We start from the raw sequence: 27,324 nt of genomic DNA, 5'->3' as shown, positions 1-27,324 counted from the left end.
GCAAGTTGTGAAAAGTTGACCTGAAAATGTGCCAAACACAATCATTGACGCTGTTCCGTTAATTACTCAGATGACATATGAGGGGCAAGGTATCTCTTATATACCTGAGTCAAACTGATTACACATATCTCTGGAGGGGCTGAAGTTGCTGAGACAAGGTACTCATATAAGACTGTAAGTTTATGTGAGTTTACAGAAGATAGGATGTGGTACCTACCTCTGGTAGTTAATGAGAGTTTACAGAAGATAGGATGTGGTACCTACCTCTGGTAGTTAATGAGAGTTTACAGAAGATAGGATGTGGTACCTACCTCTGGTAGTTAATGAGAGTTTACAGAAGACAGGATATGGTACCTACCTCTGGTAGTTAATGAGAGATTACAGAAGATAGGATGTGGTACCTACCTCTGGTAGTTAATGAGAGTTTACAGAAGATAGGATGTGGTACCTACCTCTTGTAGTTAATGAGAGTTTACAGAAGACAGGATGTGGTACCTACCTCTGGTAGTTAATGAGAGTTTACAGAAGACAGGATGTGGTACCTACCTCTGGTAGTTAATGAGAGTTTACAGAAGATAGGATGTGGTACCTACCTCTGGTAGTTAATGAGAGTTTACAGAAGACAGGATGTGGTACCTACCTTACAATAAGTGCAGCTACCTCCGGAGGACAGAAGTCTTCAGATCGTGGCGGAGGGCTGTCGGTCAGATGTGCGGCGATGAAGTCTGGGCGTAAACACAATACATTGATGCTGAGCAGTACCTCCAGATCTTCCTGTAACCGTGGCAACATACAATGAGTTGTCAATAAGTAACCCTATTACAGACGATCGTCAAAAACCAACATTGATACAAATTTTAGAAAAATTATAATTTTTTAAAGCTGATATCTAAGAATGTTAATATCTCCTGACCTGTGACATCTTGTACTTGGACAGCTCTATGAAGGCATGTGTGGCTGAGAGTGTCTTCGTGAATGGTGGTCTGTAACATGAGACAGTGTGTACATCAGATGTCAAATACAACAGTTCCATATCAATGCAACAAACTTTAAACTTACACAGGAATAGAGAGTGTTCAAAATTTTCTATAACATTTCCTTACATAATGCTTTTGATTTTCCTCAGCTGTATTTTGAAATATTGCAAAGCTAAAATGAATATTGCATGGTCGAATTAAGTCCTACCCTTTCAAGCGTCTAAATCACTCAGATGTCAATACTGCCAGATGACAGTCATGGCGATTCTAGGCCTACAGGAAAGTCGAGATTTCAGTGGTTCTAAGTATGTTTTAGTGATTATGTAGTAAAACAAGTATATCATGGTTGTCTGTACAATAATCCAGAAAATTTGACATGAGGTACTGGTAATCAGCCGATGTTCTATTGCACTTGGCTGAAATATACTGCACTATTGCACAGACACCCGTGATATACATGCATTTGTATAATAAAGACACACAGATGTCAAACCGATCATGAAAATGACCAATTATTTTTATGATTAAACCATTAAATGGGAAAAAACGTCAGATATACTTCTTTTTTTGTGTGTGCAGTGTACCTACTTGTTAGTGAGGACAGTGGCGCCCCCTGCTGCCAGTAACCTCCGGAAGCTTGATTCTTTATTCGGGTCGGCACATAAAAGCACTTTCCATCCACTGAATGCTCCAAAGCAGGAACCCGATCTCTGTCATAAGCAGTTTGTTTAGACATTTATAACTAGAAATAATTTGTGGTGAATATTTCAGTGGAACATTGCACTAGATGGCAATTGAAATGTCTCTGAGAAGACATTTATAATCAAGCTCTTATATTGGGTGCAGAAAATTTAATTTGTGAGAGAAAATTGTATCCCTATCTGTATATATTTGAAAAGTCTAGCGCCAGTTTTATCAATTTTCTAAACTTTAGGAATTCCACCAACTACAGGATTTAAAGAAAGTTTTTTTTAACAAATATTGCTCCCTTGATCCAATGAAACTAGGGTCTGGTCATAAATAGTGATGCGAGTCCAGGAAGTCGTATTGGTATTAAGGACAGGTCTTTTTACCTGTAACAAGTGTCCATTTTCTACGTTACCTTTCGTTCCTCCTCCACGGAAACCCTCCACGAGTGTGCGGCTGCCGCTAGCTTCACCACGGCCTGGTTCTTACTACTTGCCAGCCTCGATGTACCCTCTCCTCCCCACTCATACAAAGCCTCCTGTTCAAATTAATTTTAATCTCAATCTAGTTCATGCTCATCGCAGAATAAAAACAAACATGGTATACATGTGACATAATAACTGATATGGTATCAGCTTGTTTTACAAATTTATTGAGTCTTTTGAGTTCTTTTTAGATTTTTTTTTTCTTCTTTTCAAACTGATGGTAATATTCAAAAAGTTGGTTTATATGAATACATATTACGATCTAGTCAAACTTACTGGTACAAACTTGCCCTCCTGTCGACAGGCCTCAAAGTATGATTTGTGAAGCACCCATTTTCCTGATGCAACACTAGCAAGGAATTTCTCGTTGCGGGATGGCAGACCTGAAATAAAACAAGATTTAACATACATAGATAATTTGTAGCCCCTCATTACCTATACAACTCTAAAATTCTCAATACCATTTCAGTCATACACACTTTTGGTGTTATTAGTACATGAGCACAAATAGTCTAAAGTCAAATAGTTACAACCTTACCTATAACAAGGTGAGTACAGGTGACAACCTTACCTATAACAAGTTGAGTACAGGTGACAACCTTACCTATAACAAGGTGAGTACAAGTGACAACCTTACCTGTAACAAGGTGAGTACAAGTGACAACCTTACCTATGACAAGGTGAGTACAATTGACAACCTTACCTATGACAAGGTAAGTATAGGTGACAACCTTACCTGTAACAAGTTGAGTACAGGTGACAGCCTTACCTGTAACAAGGTGAGTACAAGTGACAACCTTACCTGTAACAAGGTGAGTACAATTGACAACCTTACCTATGACAAGGTGAGTACAATTGACAACCTTACCTAAGACAAGGTAAGTATAGGTGACAACCTTACCTGTAACAAGTTGAGTACAGGTGACAGCCTTACCTGTAACAAGGTGAGTACAATTGACAACCTTACCTATGACAAGGTAAGTATAGGTGACAACCTTACCTATAACAAGGTGAGTACAGGTGACAACCCTACCTATGACAAGGTGAGTACAGGTGACAACCTTACCTATAACAAGGTGAGTACAGGTGACAACCTTACCTATGACAAGGTGAGTACAGGTGACAACCTTACCTATAACAAGGTAAGTACAGGTGACAACCTTACCTATGACAAGGTGAGTACAGGTGACAACCTTACCTATAACAAGGTGAGTACAGGTGACAATCATACCTATAACAAGGTGAGTACAGGTGACAACCTTACCTATAACAAGGTGAGTACAGGTGACAATCATACCTATAACAAGGTGAGTACAGGTGACAATCATACCTATAACAAGGTGAGTACAGGTGACAACCTTACCTATAACAAGGTGAGTACAGGTGACAACCCTACCTATAACAAGGTGAGTACAGGTGACAACCCTACCTATAACAAGGTGAGTACAGGTGACAACCCTACCTATAACAAGGTGAGTACAGGTGATAACCTTACCTATAACAAGGTGAGTACAGGTGACAACCTTACCTATAACAAGGTGAGTACAGGTGACAACCTTACCTATAACAAGGTGAGTACAGGTGACAACCTTACCTTTAACAAGGTGAGTACAGGTGACAATCTTAACTATAACAAGGTGAGTACAGGTGACAGCCTTACCTATAACAGGGTGAGTACAGGTGACAACCTTACCTATAACAAGGTGAGTACAGGTGACAACCTTACCTATAACAAGGTGAGTACAGGTGACAACCTTACCTATAACAAGGTGAGTACAGGTTACAACCCTACCTATAACAAGGTGAGTACAGGTGACAACCTTACCTATAACAAGGTGGGTACAGGTGACAACCTTACCTATAACAAGGTGGGTACAAGTTACAACCCTACCTATAACAGGGTGAGTACAGGTGACAACCTTACCTATAACAAGGTGAGTACAGGTGACAACCTTACCTATAACAAGGTGGGTACAGGTTACAACCCTACCTATAACAAGGTGAGTACAGGTGACAACCTTACCTATAACAAGGTAAGTACAGGTTACAACCTTACCTATAACAAGGTGAGTACAGGTGACAACCTTACCTATAACAAGGTGAGTACAGGTGACAACCTTACCTATAACAAGGTGAGTACAGGTGACAACCTTACCTATAACAAGGTAAGTACAGGTTACAACCTTACCTATAACAAGGTGGGTACAGGTGACAACCTTACCTATAACAAGGTGAGTACAGGTGACAATCTTACCTATAACAAGGTGAGTACAGGTGACAACCTTACCTATAACAAGGTGAGTACAGGTGACAACCTTACCTATAACAAGGTGAGTACAGGTGACAACCTTACCTATAACAAGGTGAGTACAGGTGACAACCTTACCTATAACAAGGTGAGTACAGGTGACAACCTTACCTATAACAAGGTGAGTACAGGTGACAACCTTACATATAACAAGGTGAGTACAGGTGACAACCTTACCTATAACAAGGTGAGTACAGGTGACAACCCTACCTATAACAAGGTGAGTACAGGTGACAACCTTACCTATAACAAAGTGAGTACAGGTGACAACCTTACCTATAACAAGGTGAGTACAGGTTACAACCTTACCTATAACAAGGTGAGTACAGGTGACAACCTTACCTATAACAAGGTGAGTACAGGTGACAACCTTACCTATAACAAGGTGAGTACAGGTGACAATCTTACCTATAACCAGGTGAGTACAGGTGACAATCTTACCTATAACAAGGTGAGTACAGGTGACAACCTTACCTATAACAAGGTGAGTACAGGTGATAACAATGTGAGTACAGGTGACAACCTTACCTATAACAAGGTGAGTACAGGAAGAATTGTACATCTGACCATCCAGCATCTGACCCCCTAGCTGTTCCACCAAAGCCCCATAGTGGTCTTTCTCCTACATCAGGATAAACATTGTAGGTGAAAATTACAAATCAAATTTTATTCATGAATTAGAAACGTTAAATCAATATACAGCAAAACACAACTATCAAAGTTCCAACTAATTTGCAATCAAATCACTTCTGTCCAAGTTACTTACTCTTGTCAAAGGTTATATAACCTTTGGGTCATGTATTTAGTTGAAGACAAATAATCCATTTCATTTTTTATTATCAAACAAAATAAAAACAGTTTCATTTTAAAGGAGCAAGATAAAAGCTGTGGTTTTGTCTCCCAACATTTGATTATTCAATGGTTAACACAAAATCTCCATAAGAAACGTGTACCATTATATCAAAAAATTGACATCCAACATTTGATCTATAAATAGATGACTGCTATGATAATCACATGCCAAAAATAAAAGTTAAAAGATAACACAGAAACATTGATGGACAAACCTCTCCCTCTAGTGGTACCATGACTCTGGCTGTTAATAGGACATCAATCAAAATAAACCAAACCAAACTTTACCTCTTGTGAAACTCCAGACAACAAGAATACTGGTGTAGGTCGAGTTGTCTCCCCCTCTGCCTTCTCTTCAGCATCATGCACTGGAACCAATGATTCTGAGGGATCCCCTCGTGTGGAATGTCTTGGTCTGGGAAAAGCTGCAAAAAACAAATTGTATACACACCTGAGGAACTTAATATACATATGTGAAACATAATCACTTAGCCAAATTAATTAACAAATTTTGTAGAAATCTCTTCCTTGAAAAAGACTTGAATTTCACTTTCTAAAATCTTCAATAACATCTTTGAATACATTTCAAAATAACATTCTTGACCCAAATATTCTTAAGATTTCTTATTTCCTTTAAAAATGTTTTAGAGTTTCCTTTTCTCAGAGACTAGACATGTTTTTTTCTAAAATGTAAATCGTAATTTCATGACTAAATTTACTATTTCACTACATGTGAAAAGTGATAATGTTTTTAGAGTTAATAAATTAGTGAATTGATATACTTACCCAGGGCCGGGGCCTCTGGGGTCTTTATTCTTTCATCTTCTGGACGCCGTTCTGTCTTACCCTACAACATATCAGATTGAAATAGTAACAGGAAGATACACAAACATGAGCTCTACCCCTCACATGATATACATAACAGCTCACCAAATTCTGTATTTCATCTGCCATAAATGAAACACAAGCTGAAAGTGATAAACACAAGCATAACCTAGGTGGATTTACACTGTTCTAACTTAAGTAGGAGATAGAAATGATACTTCTTATGTGTGTATAAAGTCAATTTTGGTCTTGGTAATTCTTTGATTTGAAAGACATGGAAATAAATTCTGTACCAATATGAAACCAGTTCCATCAACATTCCTTATCTTATGGGAAGATCCTTTTGAAATTGTCCATAATTATAAAAGCATTATTGGAAAAATCTAAGGAATTTTCCTGAAATTCAGTATCTGGGCCCAGTTCTTTTCGCCTTACATAGTGAGGAAGATTTGGCACAGGATGTTCCTCCTCTTCCTCCTCCTCTACCTCGGAGAACTCGGCGTCGAGGTAGCCGGGTGGTAGGGAAGGGTCCTGTGTGGGACTGCAGGCTCTCTCTAACTTGTGAGCCAGTTTCTCCTCCTCCAGTCTGAGGAAGAGTACCACAGTAGTATAGATCAACACTTCCTTTCCCCAATACATCACATATCTTCACCGAGAGTAAGAAATCTGTTATCTGACTTTGTTATTAGAAGATGCATTGTAATAGTTTTAATCTTATCAAGTTCATTTCTTCATTTTAAAGGAAATAAACAGTACAATTAAAAGTTGTTAATTGATAATGAACACTAATTATCATCGAGACAATGTACAGTGAGCTGGTTAAGACCTACCTCCCTGTGGGATCGTCCCAGGTGATTTGTACACTCTGTGAAGCTTCAGGGCCTGAGTTATTGTCCAGGGACTTAGCTGTTCAGGCCAAATAAAATGTCACATCGTTATTCTTGAGTCAATTTTTATTAAGATATTTATATACAAGCAAAATATATTTCTAACTTTTTGCTTTGAATTTTACTGAAAAGGAACTTGCATGTATGCAACTAACTGCCACTAACATATTTCAACTAATTGCCACTATTTCCTAGGAGTGAGACAAAATTCTTTCCTGCATAAATGAAGTGATACTTGCTTAAGATGGATGTGTTTGACTGCTGAACATACCCAAGGCCTCAAGGTTTTTTCAATTATTTTCATAATTTTGTGTGTACATGACATTATAAACAAAGTCTGGTGATTTTTTCTGGCCATTTTAAAAAATTACAACCTGGCAGAAATTGTGTGCAGCAAGTCAAATTAGACAGGAAAGGGGTAACATAAGATTGCTGAATTTCATGTTTTCGCATAAAAATACGAAATTCAATGATTTTGAGTATTGGTTGTTTTATTTGGAGAAATAAACAAAATTCACTTCTGGAAATGAGGCTTAAATTAAGACCCAAATATATAGGCAGAAAAAACTCTGTAAAGTTGACGATCCTAAATTGAACAAGAGTGGATCACTGGGCCATTAGGGACAATTAGGTATAGGACAAGATAGAAACAGGGACAGTCACTAGGACAATTAGGTATAGGACGAGATAGAAACAGGGACAGTCACTAGGACAATTAGGTATAGGACAAGATAGAAACAGGGACAGTCACTAACCTCCTGAAGTCTGTCTGCTGTTTCGTCGTTCACTCTGACCAGCCTGCTCATCTAGAGGATATAATATATATACATATAAATAATTCACCAATAACTTCAGAATCTCTGTCTTAGTTTATCTATAATAGTGATTCAAATATATGAATGCAATTTTATACAGTAAAACTAGTTAGACAAACATGTTTGATAAAAATTTCTGCTTATAACAAAGCAAATAAAATCCCTGAATTTGGCCCAACTTTATACAAAACCCTATAAGGGCTATTCTAGTAACACATCTACCCCACCCCAGGACTCCAGGTTGTGTTAAGGGGTACCACCCATAGAAGTTATTGAATAAATTACTAGAACCTGTAGGAAAGAAATCCAACCATGGATAGAAGTGATTTGTTTTGGAGTCCTGGGGTCAGGTAGATATTTCAATGGAATAGCTCTAATGAATTTCCTATATGACAAACAAATACCTCTCATTTTGTTGAATTAATTTTTAAAAAGTTACAGAAACCATCACCAAATTTCTTGTGTGACTTTTGTACAAGCCTTTAAACAGCTTAGTTTGAATTTTCTTCCGACTATATACCAAAAACTTTTCTATATGTTTTCTATGGGAAATTTTCAAGTTGACATTACAACATAAAGAAAATAAAGAAGTCTGAAATAAAAGATTTTTAGCAAGAATATTCTCATGCCTGGGTAACATGACATGGTGTACACACCTGGTAATCCTGCAAAAATCAAGAATTTTAGCTCTGAAATATACAAAGGGCAACACTCACAAGAAAGATGCCATAAAAATGGTACAGATGTCACACACCTATTTAACAGAAAGACTACTGAGGTGAGAATCTATTGAAATGAACTTGATTTATTTTGTTTACATTTGCCATACCTTGCAGACTCCAACGGTTCTGACGAGAAGGGGGCCGACTATGGCTACTGTTCCGACCCTCCCCTGACAGTTCTCCAGATGTCTCCCCCGACATGTTCATCTGTCCGCTGGCTGTACCATCAAACAATTTAAACTTATATCAAAGTATTCCCTCTAATACAATCTACTACAATCACACTTATGAAAAATTATCAAAGCATTATACACCTGGTTTATTAAGAATGCAGTTCTGGTATCACTTTATACAGCATCAATAATTTATTATCTAGTGTACAGTAATTCTTAAAAAAATTCGCTTAAATAGAAAATAATCTAAACATCTAATTCTTATACAAAAAAAATTCTATACTTACAGTTAAGTCTTTTACTTTTTCTCCGGGTGTTTTTCTTAGCTCTGAAAATTATACAATATATCTAATATGAGGAAGTTTGACATAATGATTAAAGCGTAAAACAGTATTCATTTGTTTACAACTCAAGATTTACCCATTAAAGAAGAATGTTTATTTTTTATGTAACAATTATAATTTGTGTTAAACATGTTGAATGCAAACAATGTATATTATGACAAATTAGAAAAGGGGAAAAAAATGGAAAAAAGTGAAAACAGTACTTTGAACCCATCATCTTCTCCAGTTGTTTTGAGAGGACCTCTCGGAGTTCCAATGTGCCGCCCATTTCCAGTCCCTCCTGCTGATAGACAAAACAATCCATATAAGACATATGATATTACAGGTGTTTCGGATTCTCACCATTAATTCATCAACAGTTCTATGAAGATGTTAGCAAGCCAGTTTGGTAGCAAAATAAATGCAGAAATAAAAACCATCAGAAAGAAATCAGAAACAACAAATATGAAACCTTTTCTGTGGTGGCGCCTTCTTGATCCATGGCCTCCTCTCCTGATCTCTGACCTTCCTCTTTTGGTGATCTGTCTGGTTTAGTTCCAAGGGGCGATGAAGATGCTGCAGATCTGAGAGGGGAGGGCTCTTGTTTTGCACTGGACTGGTTCTCTGAAGTTTTTGGCACTTCTGATTTAGAATTCTGTTCGGTATTTTGTGTCGATGATTTGGAGAGAGCAGTTGATGTGTTCGAACTGAGGACAGCATCCTCTCCCTTCCTTGTCAAGGCTCGTCCCGACCGCCGGCTGGCACGGCCAGGTGTCTCAGTCCGTTTACTGCTCACCACCGACTACAGACAAATATCACACATGTTTATACGCAGACAAAGTGAAGATCATAAAACTGGTTTTACTATTATTACTCTAACTGATGCAAGTTAAAACCACCCAAAAATTATTTTCATCTTTTTCCTGTCATGGATTAGCAACATTAGAGACATTTAAGCTGAGATGAAACTACAATGACCTTTTGAGGACATATCACTGTCATGAAGTCCTGTTGATAATGTGGTGGGAATCAGCTGTCAATCTGAACTAAGAAACAGTGTAAAGGCTGCAGATGCGGACAGTATATCCTGTCTGGTAACCATCAAGTTGTGTATGTTTTGTTTTGATGAATTAGATTTAGAGATTGATATGGTAAAATAGTGCAAACTCGAATATTATATCATATTGTTTACAAAAAGCAACAAACAGGACGCATTATTGAGAAAAAATTTGATTCAAGGGAGTAATATGGAGAGGGATGAATTGTCACTTACCAAGGATAGGTTGGGGTTGAAAGTGTGTGGAAAGAGCGACTCATCTACCCTGGCCACTTGTTCCTTACACTAAAAAGAACAAATTTCACAATAAAAAATTACATGTGAAGCATGCTGTTAGGCAGATATCAAACGTAACTTGCTGTACAATTTTCAAAAATGTTTTCTAAATAGAGAAATAAAGTCCATTTCCATTGTCCAGATCACCAGTATTCCAGAGATTCATCGCAGAGAGTCCTACCTTTTAATTGTGAAAATGAGACAACAACTAACCTTTACTTATCTCTAATACATCATCTCTACTAATATTCCAAGCTCTTATCTAGATTTGGTATAAATATTAACGCGAATAGTTCCTCTATGTTTAAGTATATTCAATACAAAGATGCTACACCATTGAATATGAGGCTATAATATCTAAAATTCTGCAAAGTCCACACAAGCTTAAAATGATGTGTGGTATCAAAGAAATGATAATGATCCAAGAAATAGAAATAAACTGAAATAATTGTACATATTTTTCATTTTTTTTTATTGCAATGTTGTGAAGGCGGCCTTCAGCAACATCCAAGAAAACTCCAAACTGAGCTGTGTAAGAAAACTCCAAACTGAGTTATGTAAGAAAACTCCAAACTGAGTTACGTTACAACCTTGAGAAAAGTTAAAAAGAAGAATGAAAGAGAAGATGGATGTACCATATGCAGCCAATGTGGAGAGACAATTATCTTGCCCTGGTCGCGGGCCAATCGGAACTCTTTTGTTGTGTCGTTTGTACGTCCCTGTAATGGAAAACATAAACATGATATTTGTTTGGATTATACAATGTATGTATATATATCCAGTGGAAAGTGTGCGTAAGATATATCTGGTGTTTTAGAATTACATACAGTTTATTAAGAGTTAACTTTGGTTTTTGGTCTATACATCAATAGACCAATTAGTACCTAGTTCAATCCATAAAGGGGATTCATAGAGAGTACAGAAATTGTGTCTATACGAAAGTACAAATGTACATGAATTGTCTCCCCCTACCTGGAATATGTAATGAGTACAGGAGTTGTCATATGACCAGCGGTAGTCGCCTCCAAGATCCGACACGATGTTGTTGAACTCTGACTGCTGGGATGACAACTTCTTATTGACGACTATGATGACACCATGGAGGGGACCGAGTTCCTCATTCATCTGTAAAATTGAATCAGAACAGTATTTTAGGAAGAGAAGCATGAACAAACTTGTCAAGTGGACAATATGATTCTGGTATCCTCTTCTTAACTTCATGGCAAGATTATCAAAGTAACAATTTACAGTGAAACCCGACTTATCCGGCCACTGATTTAAATGACATTCTGTAGCATCTGACCATATCCATGAGAACCGGAGACAACCACTACATCGTCTGACACATTTATCCTGTTTTATCAGGCGCCTGTCTTCTAGAATCCGCCACCAATGCAGCACTCACTTCTTCTCATTGACTTTACCAACTTATTCAAAAGATTCTACATGTAATATTGACAGTATATGGAAGAAAAAGATGTTGATTCTGTAGATAGCAAAGGTTTTATTTCCTCCAGAGAGAAACTAAAACAAATCTGAAAACCAGCTAATTACAATATAGAGTAAACACCTACATACAATTAACCACACCTCAAAACAGTTCTTATTTTGGACAAGTATTCCGCAGAAAATCTTACTACGGACAGTTGGGGTGTAAAAACTGACATAAACTCTGACCTTTATTGGAGATGTCTCCACAGCAGGCTGGGCCTCTTCCATATTCTTCAGACCTTTCTCTAGCTGTATCGTGTACAACTCATCCAGGGGCTGTATAAAACAGTGCAACGACCAGTAGTAATGTTGTCTTACCAATATCATTTAATATGAATCGGGGAAAAATATCAATTACTGAAAAAATCTCCATTAAAATGAGTTTATTTCATACCTTTACCGACGAAACTTGTTCAGAATTTGTATCGTCCAAAAAAAGTACTTACCAAGCTAGTTTTCCTCCTGTTTACTTTACGATGTCCTTCTGGTGTCTCTAATGAGGCCATGGCATCCTACAACAAATTCAAATTCATTACTAATGTTACAAAATCGTATTACTAAATTCGAAGCTCAAATTATCTCCCGGGCTTCCTCTCCCACTGGTTTGGGATGGGACATTTTGGCTTCATTTTGGGAAGAAAATCGGCCAATTTTAAGAAAATTGAAAGAATAAATTACATGGAAATCGGTCAATTTAAAGAACATTAGAAAGAAGAAATAACACATCCTTGGGATTTTTTGCTTTTATATGAAATGATTTCAATAGGGAATGGGGTCCCAAGTATCAGTCCCAAACAATCATACTAGGTATTGCTAAAGCTGCAAATGTCCCCCAGCCCCAGCTAAAAATTGTAATGGGGAACTTGACCTTGACCCAAAACCCCTAAAATGGGGAACTTGACCTTGACCCAAAACCCCTAAAATTCGAACTTGTCAGTGATATTATGATCCTTTCTCATAGTAGACTTTTAATCTTGACAAATGTGAGTTTCAACTTACAGTGAGATCAAACACAGGGTGGAACTCTTTACTTAGGTCCAGGAAGCGCCCGGGCGAGGGAGTTTGGAGTCCCGTACGGATCCTGGCTCCACCCTGTGGGGTGGTGTCCACCTCAGCCTGTAGGGCCTACAATACAGTGAAGGGGTGTACTTATACTGCACTTAGTGAACTTTGAACATATTAACTACTTACACTGCTGGTACATGTATATTGGCATGGATGAATAATCTCGAAAAGATATGAATTTACAAATATCCTGGGTAAATATAAATCTTTATCTAGTATTCCATCATACTACCATATGATGTACTAAGTTTCTCATACAGAGAAACCTCATATGAAATCGACTATTACTTTAATCCTTCCTCAGTTACAAGTTTAGTATCTTATATGAAAACCAAGACTTCGTCATATTTTCCTGTAAAAAAAACAACAACAACAACATTTGTTCTCTTTCTTCGGATGCTATTCCACACAGTAAAATACAAGACACCGTTGTTTGCATCAATAAGGCATATTATCTCTTGATTATGATACATTTAATCATTCTACCAATATGAGTACCAGTATATATATCCATGTTAGCATAATGTCCTCACCTTAACTCTCTCGTTAACAACACCTCTGTTCACCTTGCTCACGTTCTCCTTCTGACTGCCCTGTTGATATGGCTTCTCTACAGGACGCGATTCCTCTGTGCTACTGTCCATCGCCCTCTCCCTTTCTCCTTCACACTTTCTAACACTCGAGCGATCTTGCTGGGTCTGTCATGATCCCCAGTGACTCCTGGACAGTCCAGCGTTGAGCTAGTACGCTTCAGACTTTTACGAGTCTTTGTCACCTCTTTTGTTTTACTCTCCGTGTTGTCTATTGTTGGAACAGCCTTCTGATTGTCTATAAGGCTGGTCTTGTTTTCGACCTCCCCCCTCCCCACTGACACTTCCTCCTCTGGCTTTATACTACTGTTTGAGGTTTCCTCTTCTTTTGTCGTCGCTGAAGTCTGCTGTACTTCCATTTCAACCGGGGTAATGTCTTTATTGTCAATATGAAATTTTTCTTCCTTTTCTCTTTTCCCAGATTTAGCACAAGCAAATAACCAACTGGAACAAAATGCACAAAACACGATTGAGGATTTTCACTGTAGAACATTTCCTGTAAATGCAAAAATTTATGTGAGGGTGAAATTTGCACGGGGTCCTTTTGATCGCAAAAATTTCCCCCATGCATATTATATTATCATGGTGACCCAATGATTCGAAAAGGATACAACTTTATAGAATGCTGATTTAATATATTTTGGAAGTCCTTCTAAACTTTCTTAATGAATAGTTCTATAGTGCAGTCTTTTGAATGAGTTATGAATTTGCAACATATATATCGTTATACCTGTTTGATACAGCAGGAATACTCCATTTTTTGGCAGCCTCGTACTTGGAGCCCTCAGCCTCACGCACAATGAGATGTGTGCTTGGTTGGAGTCCCTTACTGGCTTTCCTTACAAAGTAGTCTTGGCACCTGGTAAAACAATTGTAGTCAGAAAAAGATACAGGACTAGATGTAGCATTACAAGTCAACATTAGAGGTATGCAATTCAAGAGGATTATTGGTCTTTTTTTTTCTGAAGGTATAACTTTATTCACCTTCAAATGATGTCTGATGTCATCACGTAATCTTCAATTGTAACCAAGAGGCCCATGGGCCTTAACAGTCTTAAACATGTAACTATCTTCTGTGTATTTACAATGTAATTCTAAACAGTTCCAGGGAGAAATGTAAAACCCAGGGGCCATGAAATTTACGATTTTGATAAAGAACATTAAGACCCTTCCATCCATGAAGAGTATTTGACTCTACCATATCTGGGCCTAATGAAGAAGATTTTTGAAATTTCAATCAATTTGACCCTTTTTGGCTCCACCCTTAAGGCCCTTGAGGTCAGCTTGGGTCAGATTATCTGGATAACAGTCAGGTTTATGTGGAAAAACAAGCATACTGTATAGTACAGTAGCTAAAGCAATGCATGTCCCCTACCAATCCCTGCAAGCTATTATCATCCTTTACAAGTGCCAGAAGTTAAATCCAACTCCCTCAAGGAAAGAATTAAGTCACTAGTCTAAAGAGTGCTGACAAAGGATTTCATGAAAATAGTAACAGTGACCTTGACATTCCTGAAACTTTAACTTGTCTGAGATATTGCAGTATTTTATAATTGTGAGAAGTTTGATCAAAATCTCTCAAGGAATGAATCCTCTAGAGTGCTAACAATTTTTGGTGTAACACACATATGTACGTACAAGACAGATGGAGAGGAAAACTACAGCCCTACTGTTAGGGGACTAATAAGTACCGCTTGTTTGGTTTGTTTTTGCTTAACGTCCTACTAACAGCCATGGTCATTTAAGGACGTGCCAGGTTTTGGAGGTGGAGGAAAGCTGCAGTACCCGGAGAAAAACCACCGACCTATAGTCAGTACCTGGCAACTGCCCGACGTGGGTTTCGAACTCACAACCTAGAGATGTAAGGATACTGATGAAGAGTCGGAACACCTTAACCACTCGGCCACTGTGGGGGGCCCCTCAAGTATCACTCCACATTAAGTGTGGCAGTACTTAAGTAATATCTATGTCCTCTATGTATTGTTTTACCGATCCAAACTTACTTGGCCCCCAGGAGTTCAGCAATATGCATCAGACAATCTCTCTCTGTCCCTGAGTAGCCACTGTGGGGGAGAAATTACATTTCATTAATACTTGTTCAGTGAAAACTAGAAACATTAAAATTTGAAAACAAACATGCTTCGAATATATTGGATAGAAGTTGTTTTTGCCTCAGATATCACAAGTTAACATTGAACCTGTGAGCTCAACAACCATTTGTCAGTTGGAACTTCACAAACTCTTAAATTTTGCGCAGTGATTGGTCATCATTGGCAGACTGGAGTCTACATGAACAACATACAATGTTACACCGACATCATACAAAGTTACACTGACAACATACAATGTTACACCGACGACATACAATGTTACACCGACAACATACAATGTTACACTGACAACATACAATGTTACACTGACAACATACAATGTTACACTGACAACATACAATGTTACACCGACAACATACAATGCTACACCCACAACATACAATGTTACACCCACAACATACAATGTTACACCAATACAATACAATTACACCTGACACACATACATGTTACACCACAATCACATGCATACAACGACAACATACAATGTTACACCGACAACATACATGTTACCACACAACCGACAACATACAATGTTACACCAACAACATACAATGTTACACTGACAATATACAATGTTACACCGACAACATACAATGTTACACCGACAACATACAATGTAACACCGACAACATACAATGTTACACCGACAACATACAATGTTACACCTAACAACATACAATGTTACACCGACAACATACAATGTAACACCGACAACATACAATGTTACACCGACAACATACAATGTTACACAGACAACATACAATGTTACACCGACAACATACAATGTTACACCGACAACATACAATGTTACACCGACAACATACAATGTTACACCGACAACATACAATGTTACACCGACAACATACAATGTAACACCGACAACATACAATGTAACACCGACAACATACAATGTTACACCGACAACATACAATGTTACACCTACAACATACAATGTTACACCTACAACATACAATGTTACACCGACAACATACAATGTTACACTGACAACATACAATGTTACACCGACAACATACAATGTTACACCGACAACATACAATGTTACACCGACAACATACAATGTTACACCGACAACATACAATGTTACACCGACAACATACAATGTTACACCGACAACATACAATGTTACACTGACAACATACAATGTTACACTGACAACATACAATGTTACACTGACAACATACAATGTTACATCGACAACATACAACGTTACACCGACAACATACAACGTTACACTGACAACATACAATGTTACACTGACAACATACAATGTTACATCAATAACATACAATGTTACACTGACAACATACAATGTTACACTGACAATATACAATGCTACACTGACAACATACAATGTTACACTGACAACATACAATGTTACACTGACAACATACAAGGTTACACTGACAACATACAAGGTTACACTGACAACATACAATGTTACACCGACAACATACAATGTTACACTGACAACATACAATGTTACACTGACAACATGCAATGTTACTAAGACAACATACAATGTTACACCAACAACATACAATGTTACACCGACAACATACAATGTTACACCGACAACATACAATGTTCCCAGAAAACATCAACAGCCACAACAGATAATGTTGCCAAAGAAACATGTGGTCAAACTTTATGTACCTGATAGACAGAACACAGCCCGACAACTGCTGGGGTTCAAGGTCCAGGTCCAGGGGATGATACAGCTCGTTAGAATCTGTCATCAAAGTGTCATGCTCCAAGCAGATTTGCTGGGAAAAGAAAAAACTTGTACACCACACTGAATCCGAAATGAAAGAAGTGTAATCCATGTCCCTCCCCCACAAAGATGTGTATTTGGTAGCTGCCAATTGTGTCCAGTGAACATAAATAAATCAGAAATGAAGAGGTACCTGTTGAATCATGTTAAAATCTAATGTAGTACATTGGTAAGTGTCCAATAAATATTCTGAATTGACTGATATTATAGTACATAATGATCCAATTCAACAAGCAGACATTTCTAAAACTTTTCTTGATTATTACTATCATGCATGCAAACACCATACTCTGTCACTTTCTAGAGGAGCACGATAATACCTACCCATCGGACATAAATAGTCAACGATTTATAATACCTACCAACCAGGCATTGGTGACCACTTCACTTGCTGTCCTGTCAACTGGGAATCCGTCCAGAGGAACAACTGCATAATCAGGTACTACACGAGATTTGGGGTCTAACACACGTCCTGTCAAACAATGGACTAGAATTAAAGTTCTGTCAAATAATTATCTTTTTTCACTATAAATGCAGATTTAAATACCACTCTATATACTACCCATACACAGAGCCACAGACTCGTCACCTCTGATGGGTTCATATAATTAATAGAAAATGTAAAACATAAATACCCCTGCTGCAACTTGACACCCTGAAACACAGTTTGTTGAGGACTGCATCAGCAGCTCCTGAGATTAGCTAGTTACATTACATTGGACGGGACAGAACAGGACGGGACGGGACGGGACGGGAGACAGGACGGGACGGGACAGAACAGGACGGGACAGAACAGGACAGAACAGGACGGGACGGGACGGGACGGGACTGGAGACGGGACGGGACGGGAGACGGGACGGGACGGGACGGGACGGGACGGGACGGGACGGGACGGGACGGGACAGACATGGGTAACACTATATGCCCCTCCATTTCATGGCAGGGGCATAATAACAAAACAAGTCAGGTGGTTATGGTTATATATTAAAAGAAAAAAGAAATGCAAAGTTGGTTTTTTTTTAAGACACATGGTCAAAGTTCAATTAAATTTCACACTGAGCTACCTCCTTGCACTCTGAAAATGTTCTTCAGTTTAAATTCAGTTGAGCATACTCGATGCTGCATGCTTTCAACAGATTTTTCAAGAAAGTGTGCATACTGGGTACTCTTGCACCATTTGTGCTGGTAAATTACTACAAATCGAACATTGGAACAGTACAGATCTTTTACATAACATTTCTTTTCGAAGCGAATGCACACCGAAATGCTGCGGTTGAGTGAAGTCGATAAGGGTAGGGCCATTGGCATTTTTGTCCCAGAAGTGCACACCCACACATTATGTCACGACGTCAAGATACAGGCATATGTCTCTTGTATGTCCGTAAACGATTTCAGAAGGTGACAGAAAAGGCACATCAAGTTGTCAGCACTCATAGTCGGCCTGTGTGTCGAAGATCAGTTAGGAATCGGTTGTGAGATTTTCATTTAAGGACACATTCCTACGCTGATCTGCCAGTTTGGCAGTGGTTACTTGCACCCAATCGGTTTCGTTTAGGCCATTAGAAAGGCGTTTTGTTCAATGATGAGTTTTGATTTACTCTTTACAAGTCAGATGGATGGCGTGTCTAGTGACACCGTAGTGACTGGTACTCTGACACTTTCGTATCAGAAAGTGAGATTCTGGGATGGGTCTGTTATGGTATGGGCAAGAATATCTCAAGGCCTGAAAACACCTCTGGTGGTTATCAATGGTAAATCTTACAGCAGTAAGATATTGGGATCATGATCAGGTCTTCAGACCACACATTCTTCCTCTTATCCATCAACGTAACTTTACGTTGCAGCAGGACAAAGAGAGGTCCTGTGTTACTAGGGTTTTTTGTGATTTTTTGGCTCAAAACAACGTTCCAGTTCTTGATGGCCACCATACAGTCCAGATATGTTGCAATCAAGCATTTGTAGGATGAGCTAGACAAAAGGGTTAGGATGTGCCTCAACGTCCTATATGACATCACTCAACTCATAAAGGGAACAAAAAATGTTTCCAAATACAGTGCATTCCGCTTAATGTGGTTGCTAATTTGCGGGGACTTTTTACCCGATTAACCGACTTATGCAATAAGCTGAAATGCACGTCGCCATCTTGGATTTGGTCCGTAATGGTTGTCAGACTTGGAAGAAAATATTTGCATTATTATTGTTAATAAACAGTGTTTTTGTTTGTGTTTTTACTGATGTCAAATTGTCAGATTACTATTACTAATTGTATAAAAATACATGTATTAAAATAATAAAACCTTAAAGATTGTTTCTTATTCGTGACACAGTACAATCGTAGCACCTCAAATCGGGGGTCATACATCCCTGTTTCATCCAAGTATTCCTAATTTGACATACGATCTGAGGACTCGCCGACAATTACAGCTAAAATAAAATCATTTATGTTTATCATAGAGACATTCTTATGTTCGCTATGAAGTTTAAAATATTCCATATTATTTTCAATTGTCAAAGCACAGAGATTGGAGAAACCGAGTTTATTTAGGTCGTTTCCTGTAGTAAAAATTTATACAAACTTGACACTGGCAGTCACTGATAAAACAACACGAAATCCAATGTAATGTTTTTATTAACCAGTTCTGATCCTTACCTGAATAGGAACTATAAGCTAACGTCAGGCATCTGTCCTTTTACTGCTCGCTACTGTTTTTTTAATAACTCACCTGTGTACCGGTGTCGTCACATTTCCCCGTGGCGAACCCCTCACTTCGGATTCACCACATACAGTGATATCAATCGATCTGTAGCAATGGCAGACCCAGGTCAAACCCTATTGTTTTGGTTTCTGCTTTGAAGATTTTACATCCCAGATGTAAAAGTTTAATTGTCTAGTAGCTTAATTATGCTTTTAAACCCCCATTACGTTTGGCCTGCTGCTGACTCTAAAATAACATTTAATTTTACCCACAATTCTTAATCGACTTCTGTTGGGGGGAAAAAACCCACGAGGCAGAATTATCAACAACACAGTTCTGAACATGACAAAACCCCGACATAACATTATCGTTTAAGGTAATGTCTTATCGTTTTTTGACATTTTAACCATCTAAATTACCCTATTTGTTGATAGATGTCCAAAACTTAAAGAAATACGTAATGACTTTCGTGAAAATCAGAGCATTTCTATTTATTTGTCCCGATTGTTCTATTCGAATAACCGAAAAATGCGACTTTTCCAACTCAATTAAACGAATTTTTTTAACCTGATTTAAGAGAAAATGGTTTTGGTCTTTTTATTTTAAATTTTACGCAATTAAACGAAATACCCGATTAAGCGTTACCCGATTAACTGGAATGTACTGTATGTGATTTAAATGAAGCAGGAGGTTCTTTCAATTCTAAACAGCCCCCCGCCCCCATACCGTGAACTGAACCGTGCCATTTACATCGTTATATATCGTCCCAAGGATTATACAGAAATACATTAGATTTAACGACAGTAAGGAAAAGCAGAAAGGGCTATATATTGATCTAAGGCAAAACAAGACAATCTGAATATTTAGTGGTAAGTATTGATATTTTAAGCATAATAACCTAGGTTAAATGTAAAACAAAGAGTTTGTCAACCAAACATTTTATCTCAATAAGCACTTGTCTGAATATGTTTTTCCATTGTCTATAGCTTAAAAAGCGTTTATTTTATGATAGCCTACCAATATCTAATACATCGAGGGCTACTGACCTACCACTCCATTTCATTGCAGTTATGTTTTAAATTCCATCAATTATATACTTTTTCCCCATGACTCACCACGTCTCTCCACGACGAACTGTGTGAGTTCCCGTACTGCGTCATCTTCAAAACCGAAGAACATCAAGGATTTGCCACGAAATATAGGTTTTGGGCCTCCTTCCATTTCCGGATCCTCTGTAACACACACACACTTATGTTAATACTCTGGGCTGAGAAATGTGTTCACACAAATCCTATACTATCTCTCAAAGGGTTCTGTTACGAGTTCTAGTCCTACTTCAATGGAGTCTGAGCATTGGAATTATAGAGAAACGTCGTTCAGAATCATTCACAGTTAGAGCAAATCAGACCCCGACAGGTAGTTTTTACTTCAAGATATATTTTAATGATTAGTGAAGGAATTTGATCAGATATAATCAATTAAATAAACATCACCTGATCAAATAATCAATTGTAATTTTCATAACCAATCTTCAATATATAAATATTTTCCTGTGTTTAAGATCAAACAAATTCCTCAGTATACAAAGTGTACAAAAAAAAAATATCTCAATCCTTGACACATGCAAATCCTAGGGTTACCTGAATTTAATGAATTTATGAATACATATATATGACTACAATTAAGAATGTAACAATCTTCTGGAATTTTGAGATAACTACATGTAGTTAGCTGATCATGTAATTGATTAACTAAATCGGAAAATCTTCCTTTAATATCATCAATTATGCATTTGCAACCAGTGTCCCACCACAAATAATTATTTTATTTCAAAATTGAACAATTGGCCACAAAAAGGTTTGTAGACATGATCTGTACCTGTGATATTGCCATCTCCCGAGGCCTCCTCCTCCTTCTCCTTTGAAACTCCTTCTGACTCCCTAGGGGCTCTCTCTGCTTCAGAGGTAGGAGCGTTGGGATCTTGAGTTTGGTCCCTATCTATCACGGTTTCGTCCTGAGATGCACCACCTGTTAGATAAAGAGAACGGTAAGAGGTACAGAATATATCATACACACTTTACAGGAATAATACTCTTGTGTTATACAGACAGAGGTATGGGTGTGTGTTTGTAGTTCTTACAAGATCTAAAACAGCAGTTCATCAATGAATGACTTCAATTAATTTTAATTATAACGATGCAGTAGCCCTGATAGTTCAGAAGTTGCTATCTTCAGCAAAAAGAGTCCTTATGATGAAGAACTTGTTATCTTCATTAAAAGAGGCCTGATAGTAAAATTCTTGTTATCTTCAGCAAAAAGAGCCCTTACAATAAATAACTTGTTACCTTCAGTAAAAATATTTGTATACTAACAACTGTTTGAATTTTTTTTTGATAGAAGTTGCTTTTATGCCTCAGATATCACAAGTTAACATTGAACCTGTGAGCTCAACAACCATTTGTCAGTTGGAACTTCACAAACTCTTAAATTTTGCGCAGTGATTGGTCATCATTGGCTCATTAAGCATTGAATAACAAATTTGTGTGTATACCAGTATACACAATCATCCGACATCTAATCTTCGGTGATTTATGACTTGTGTTTTTGTATATTTCATGTCAATAGTTTAAAAGAAAGCTATTGATTATCTCAAGTACCTTCATGTTTAACTTAATTAAATGTTGATTTTATGCCTCAGATATCACAAGTTAACATTGAACCTGTGAGCTCAACAACCATTTGTCGGTTGGAACTTCACAAACTCTTAAATTTTGCGCAGTGATTGGTCATCATTGGCTCAGTACCTAGAAGGAAGTGTTCAGATTGACTTTAGAAAATTGTACATTGAAGTGTGTAGAGCTATAAATAACAAATTTGTGTGTATTTTTTGGACTATACACAATCATCCAACAACTAAACTTCTGTGACTAATGATTTGTGTATAATTCATGTCAATATTTTAAAAGAAAAGCTACTGATAATCTCAAGTAATTTCATGTTTAACTTAATAACTTACAAGAATAACATGTAATTATATGTGTCGTCTGTCCCGCTTTGTCAATGTCATAAGCATTTTACATGGGTACTCAAGGATGTATCTGAACAGATGAATAAAATTCATTGATTTCCTTCTAAGTCTAGAAATTTGAAGTTTTCACTCAAAAAAATACAAAAATCATAAAAATGCTAGAGTAAGTTAAGAATGTAATGCATTCAGCTATACATCCCATGATACATGTATACCCAAGTTTGGTTGCACTAGATTTTATAGTTTGTTAGAAATTGACTAATATGCAAGAGCTAAATGCAAAACCTTAACATTGATATTTTTGCGCAGTGATTGGTCATCATTGGCTCAGTACCTAGAAGGAAGTGTTCAGTTTGACTTTAGAAAATTGTACATTGAAGTGTGTAGAGCTATAAATAACAAATTTGTGTGTATACCGGTATACACAAGCATCCAACAACTAAACTTTTTTGATCTATGATTTCTGTTTGTGTATAATTATTCATGTCAATATTTTAAAAGACAAGAGGCCCATGGGCCTTAACGGTCACCTGAGATTTGAAATATTTCAGTTTATTTAATTGACCCTTTTTGCCCCCCCCCCCCCCCATCAGCCCCTAGGGGTCAGTCAGGGCCAACATATGTGCATATTATCAAAATTTCATTCCATGCTGAAAATGTTAACCAGAATGAATTCCAATAGAAATCAAAACAAATCAGTCAAAAATGTGATTTCCCTATATAAACTATAGTAAAATTTAACCCCTCCCCAGGGGCAAACTTGTGACCCCAGGGTCATGAAATTTAAAATTTCAATAAAGAACCAGAAGACCCTGCAAACTATAAAGAGTATTTGATTCCACCTTATTTCAGTATTGAGAAGAAGATTTTTGAAATTTCAGTCAGGGGCAAACTTGAGACCCCAGGGTCATGAAATTCACAATTTTGGTAAAGAACCTTCAAACCCAGCCATCTATGAAGTGTATTTGATTCTATCATATCTGAGAGTAGAGAAGAAGATTTGTGAAATTTAAGTCAATTTGGTCCTTTTTAGCCCCGCCCATCAGCCCCTGGGGGTCAGTCAGGGCCAGCATGTGCATGCCATCAAACTGTCATCCCACGCTGACAATGTTTACAAAATTAGAATGAATTCCAAAACCAATAAAAGTTAAAAATGTTATTTCCCGATATAAACTATAGTAAAGTTTAGCCCCGCCCCAGGGGCAAACTTGAGACCCCAGGGTCATGAAATTCACAATTTTGGTAAAGAACCTTCAAACCCAGCCATCTATGAAGTGTATTTGATTCTATCATATCTGAGAGTAGAGAAGAAGATTTGTGAAATTTAAGTCAATTTGGTCCTTTTTAGCCCCGCCCATCAGCCCCTGGGGGTCAGTCAGGGCCAACATGTGCATGCCATCAAACTGTCATCCCATGCTGACAATGTTTACAAAATTAGAATGAATTCCAATAGAAATAAAACAAATTAAAGTCAAAAATGTGATTTCCCTATATAAACTATAGTAAAGTTTAGCCCCGCCCCAGGGGCAAACTTGAGACCCCAGGGTCATGAAATTCACAATTTTGGTAAAGAACTTTCAAACCCAGCCATCTATGAAGTGTATATGATTCTATCATATCTGAGAGTAAAGAAGAAGATTTGTGAAATTTCAGTCAATTTGGCCCTTTTTAGCCCCGCCCATCAGCCCCTGGGAGTCAGTCAGGGCCAACATGTGCATGCCATCAAATTGTCATCCCATGCTGACAATGTTTACAAAATTAGAATGAATTCCAATAGAAATAAAACAAATTAAAGTCAAAAATATGATTTCCCTATATAAACTATAGTAAAGTTTAGCCCCTCCCCAGGGGCAAACGTGAAACCCCTGGGTCATGAAATTTACAATTTTGGTAAAACACCTTAAGACCCTTCCATCTATGAAGAGTGTTTGATTCCAGCATATCTGAGAGTAGAGAAGAAGATTTTTGAAGTTTTAGTCAATTTGACCCTTTTTGGCCCCGCCCCTCAGGCCCCTGGGGGGTGGGGACCATATAATTTACAATTTTGGTTGACCTTTAGCCATAGAAGCTTCCTGCCAAATTTCATAGAATTTGGTTTGTGGGTTTTGGAGAAGAAGTCGAAAATGTAAATTGTTTACGGACGCACGACGGACGACGGACGACGGACGACGCACGACGACGGACAAAAGGGGATTAGAATAGGTCACTTGAGACTTTGTCTCAGGTGACCTAAAAAGCTATTGATAATCTCAAGTAACCAGGGTTTTCCCGGACGCAGAAAACCTGCGTCTAGGACGCAAAAAAATCACAAAGGACTTGCAAAAACATGTATTTGCGTCCGTGGGACGCAATAATAAATAGACAAACGTCTAATTAAACTACATAACCACATCAATAAAAAAATAACTTTTTGTCGGTATTGTGCCGTGTTCATTTCTCGCTGGTATCAATCGATGTTTTACAAATAAAGGCCACGTAATAGCTATAAATAGGTCATTTATGATCAGTGTAAATCCAAGTCTTCCGCGAGTTTGAAATGGTAAAAAGTCTTACGTTCGGCTAATCGAAGCATCTAAACAACTATGATGTAGACAAAGTTTGTAACCATGCAGCGAACGATCGGAAGTTTTTTTGGTGGCTGTAACGTTAACTGTTTTTACAATATTTATTATTCAGTACACATGACGATTTCACAAAGTTTAAAAAATGGGATTCCTGAATTTCTGCTGGGACTCCCAATTTTAAAGTTGAAGAGTCCCTGGGACTCCCTAAAACAAAATGACAGGGAAAACCCTGAGTAACTTCATGTCTAACTTAATAACTTACAAGAATTACACGTAATTATACGTGTCGTCTGTCCCGCTTTGTCAATGTCATAAGCATTTTACATGGGTACTCAAGAATGTATTTGAAAAAGATAAATGAAATTCATTGATTTTCTTCAAAGTCTAGAAATTTGAGGTTTTTACTCAAAAAAATACAAAAATCGTAAAAATGCTGGTAAAGAATTAATGCATTCAGCTATACATCCCACGATACACCTATAACCCGTTTGATTGCTCAAGCTTTTATAGTTTGTTAGGAACTGCCTAATATGTAAGACCTAAAGGCAAAACCTTAACATTTATATCTTTCCAAAGTTTAGATTTGAGATTTTTACCCCAAAATACAGGAATCCATGAAATATTTTTAGTGCAGTAAGCTCTACTACCCATGCTACATATATGATAATTTGAGGTTTTGTTGGTGTATCTTTGTCAGAAACGGACACTAAATGCAAAACCTTAACATTTTTGATATCGCCGCTGCCGCCAGAAAAGCAACGCCTAAGTGTCGCCTTTCTGACATCCTTCGTAGGCGACACCATCAATGTGCTTGAAATGTCTGACTAGAAGTTGTTTTTATGCCTCAGATATCACAAGTTAACATTGAACCTGTGAGCTCAACAACCATTTATCGGTTGGAAACTTCACAAACTCTTAAATTTTGCGCAGTGATTGGCCATCATTGGCTCATTAAGCATTGAATAACAAATTTGTGTGTATACCGGTATAAACAATCATCCAACACCTAAACTTCTGTGATTTATGACTTGTGTTTTTGTATATTTCATGTCAAAAGTTTAAAAGAAAGCTATTGATTATCTGAAATAAATTCATGTTTGACTTAATTAGATGTTGTTTTTATGCCTCAGATATCACAAGTTAACATTGAACCTGTGAGCTCAACAACTATTGTGTCTACCATCCCCCAGACCCGTGTCTACTATTTCCCGTTCATTATATGAGCCCCTGTGACCAGCCTACCAGGGTTAGCCTGCAGTAGGTATTGACTCATGATGTCCTCCATATCCTCGTCCTGGTTTCCAGCATCTTCTATTTTGTCTTTTGTTACCGTAGATGTTGTCTCCTTGGCTGTTGTTGACTTCCTGTAATGTTTCAAACTTTCTATTGAACAGTGTACAGTGATCAACAGATACATATCTTTTGCAGGCTACAAAATTTGTCAATAGTCCTACACTTCTACTGAAACCAGGCCTCTGTAAATTCTTTCAATCACCTCAATCAAAAATTATATATGATTAAATCTTGCAAGTGTTCAGTCATTTGTGCAGACTGTTATTGAGATAATCATATTGAGGTACTTTTTTCTTTAACTTAATAT

At 37.6% G+C, this 27,324-nt stretch overlaps 1 protein-coding gene across 1 annotated transcript in view; it reads right to left on the bottom strand.

Annotated features, from left to right (window-relative positions):
- The window catches only part of LOC117322268 (DNA topoisomerase 2-binding protein 1-like), a 41,535-nt gene that overhangs the window by 808 nt on the left and 13,403 nt on the right, over positions 1 to 27,324 (bottom strand). Inside the window, 30 exon segments of the mRNA XM_033877077.1 lie at positions 641 to 774; positions 914 to 983; positions 1,566 to 1,687; positions 2,080 to 2,202; positions 2,426 to 2,532; positions 4,986 to 5,079; positions 5,598 to 5,734; positions 6,096 to 6,156; positions 6,570 to 6,720; positions 6,965 to 7,040; positions 7,777 to 7,827; positions 8,666 to 8,776; positions 9,019 to 9,059; positions 9,279 to 9,358; positions 9,527 to 9,856; positions 10,328 to 10,396; positions 11,023 to 11,106; positions 11,360 to 11,512; positions 12,065 to 12,154; positions 12,325 to 12,390; positions 12,878 to 13,003; positions 13,477 to 13,591; positions 13,594 to 13,977; positions 14,264 to 14,392; positions 15,537 to 15,596; positions 17,319 to 17,428; positions 17,799 to 17,908; positions 21,248 to 21,364; positions 22,011 to 22,160; positions 26,967 to 27,088. Of these exon segments, the coding sequence (XP_033732968.1) occupies positions 641 to 774; positions 914 to 983; positions 1,566 to 1,687; positions 2,080 to 2,202; positions 2,426 to 2,532; positions 4,986 to 5,079; positions 5,598 to 5,734; positions 6,096 to 6,156; positions 6,570 to 6,720; positions 6,965 to 7,040; positions 7,777 to 7,827; positions 8,666 to 8,776; positions 9,019 to 9,059; positions 9,279 to 9,358; positions 9,527 to 9,856; positions 10,328 to 10,396; positions 11,023 to 11,106; positions 11,360 to 11,512; positions 12,065 to 12,154; positions 12,325 to 12,390; positions 12,878 to 13,003; positions 13,477 to 13,591; positions 13,594 to 13,977; positions 14,264 to 14,392; positions 15,537 to 15,596; positions 17,319 to 17,428; positions 17,799 to 17,908; positions 21,248 to 21,364; positions 22,011 to 22,160; positions 26,967 to 27,088 (3,573 nt within the window).

This window comes from Pecten maximus, chromosome 2 (genome assembly GCF_902652985.1).
Source record: "Pecten maximus chromosome 2, xPecMax1.1, whole genome shotgun sequence".
Classification (NCBI taxonomy): domain Eukaryota; kingdom Metazoa; phylum Mollusca; class Bivalvia; order Pectinida; family Pectinidae; genus Pecten; species Pecten maximus.
Note: the sequence above shows the minus strand (reverse complement) of the source record. Positions and strands in the feature narration are given on the sequence as shown.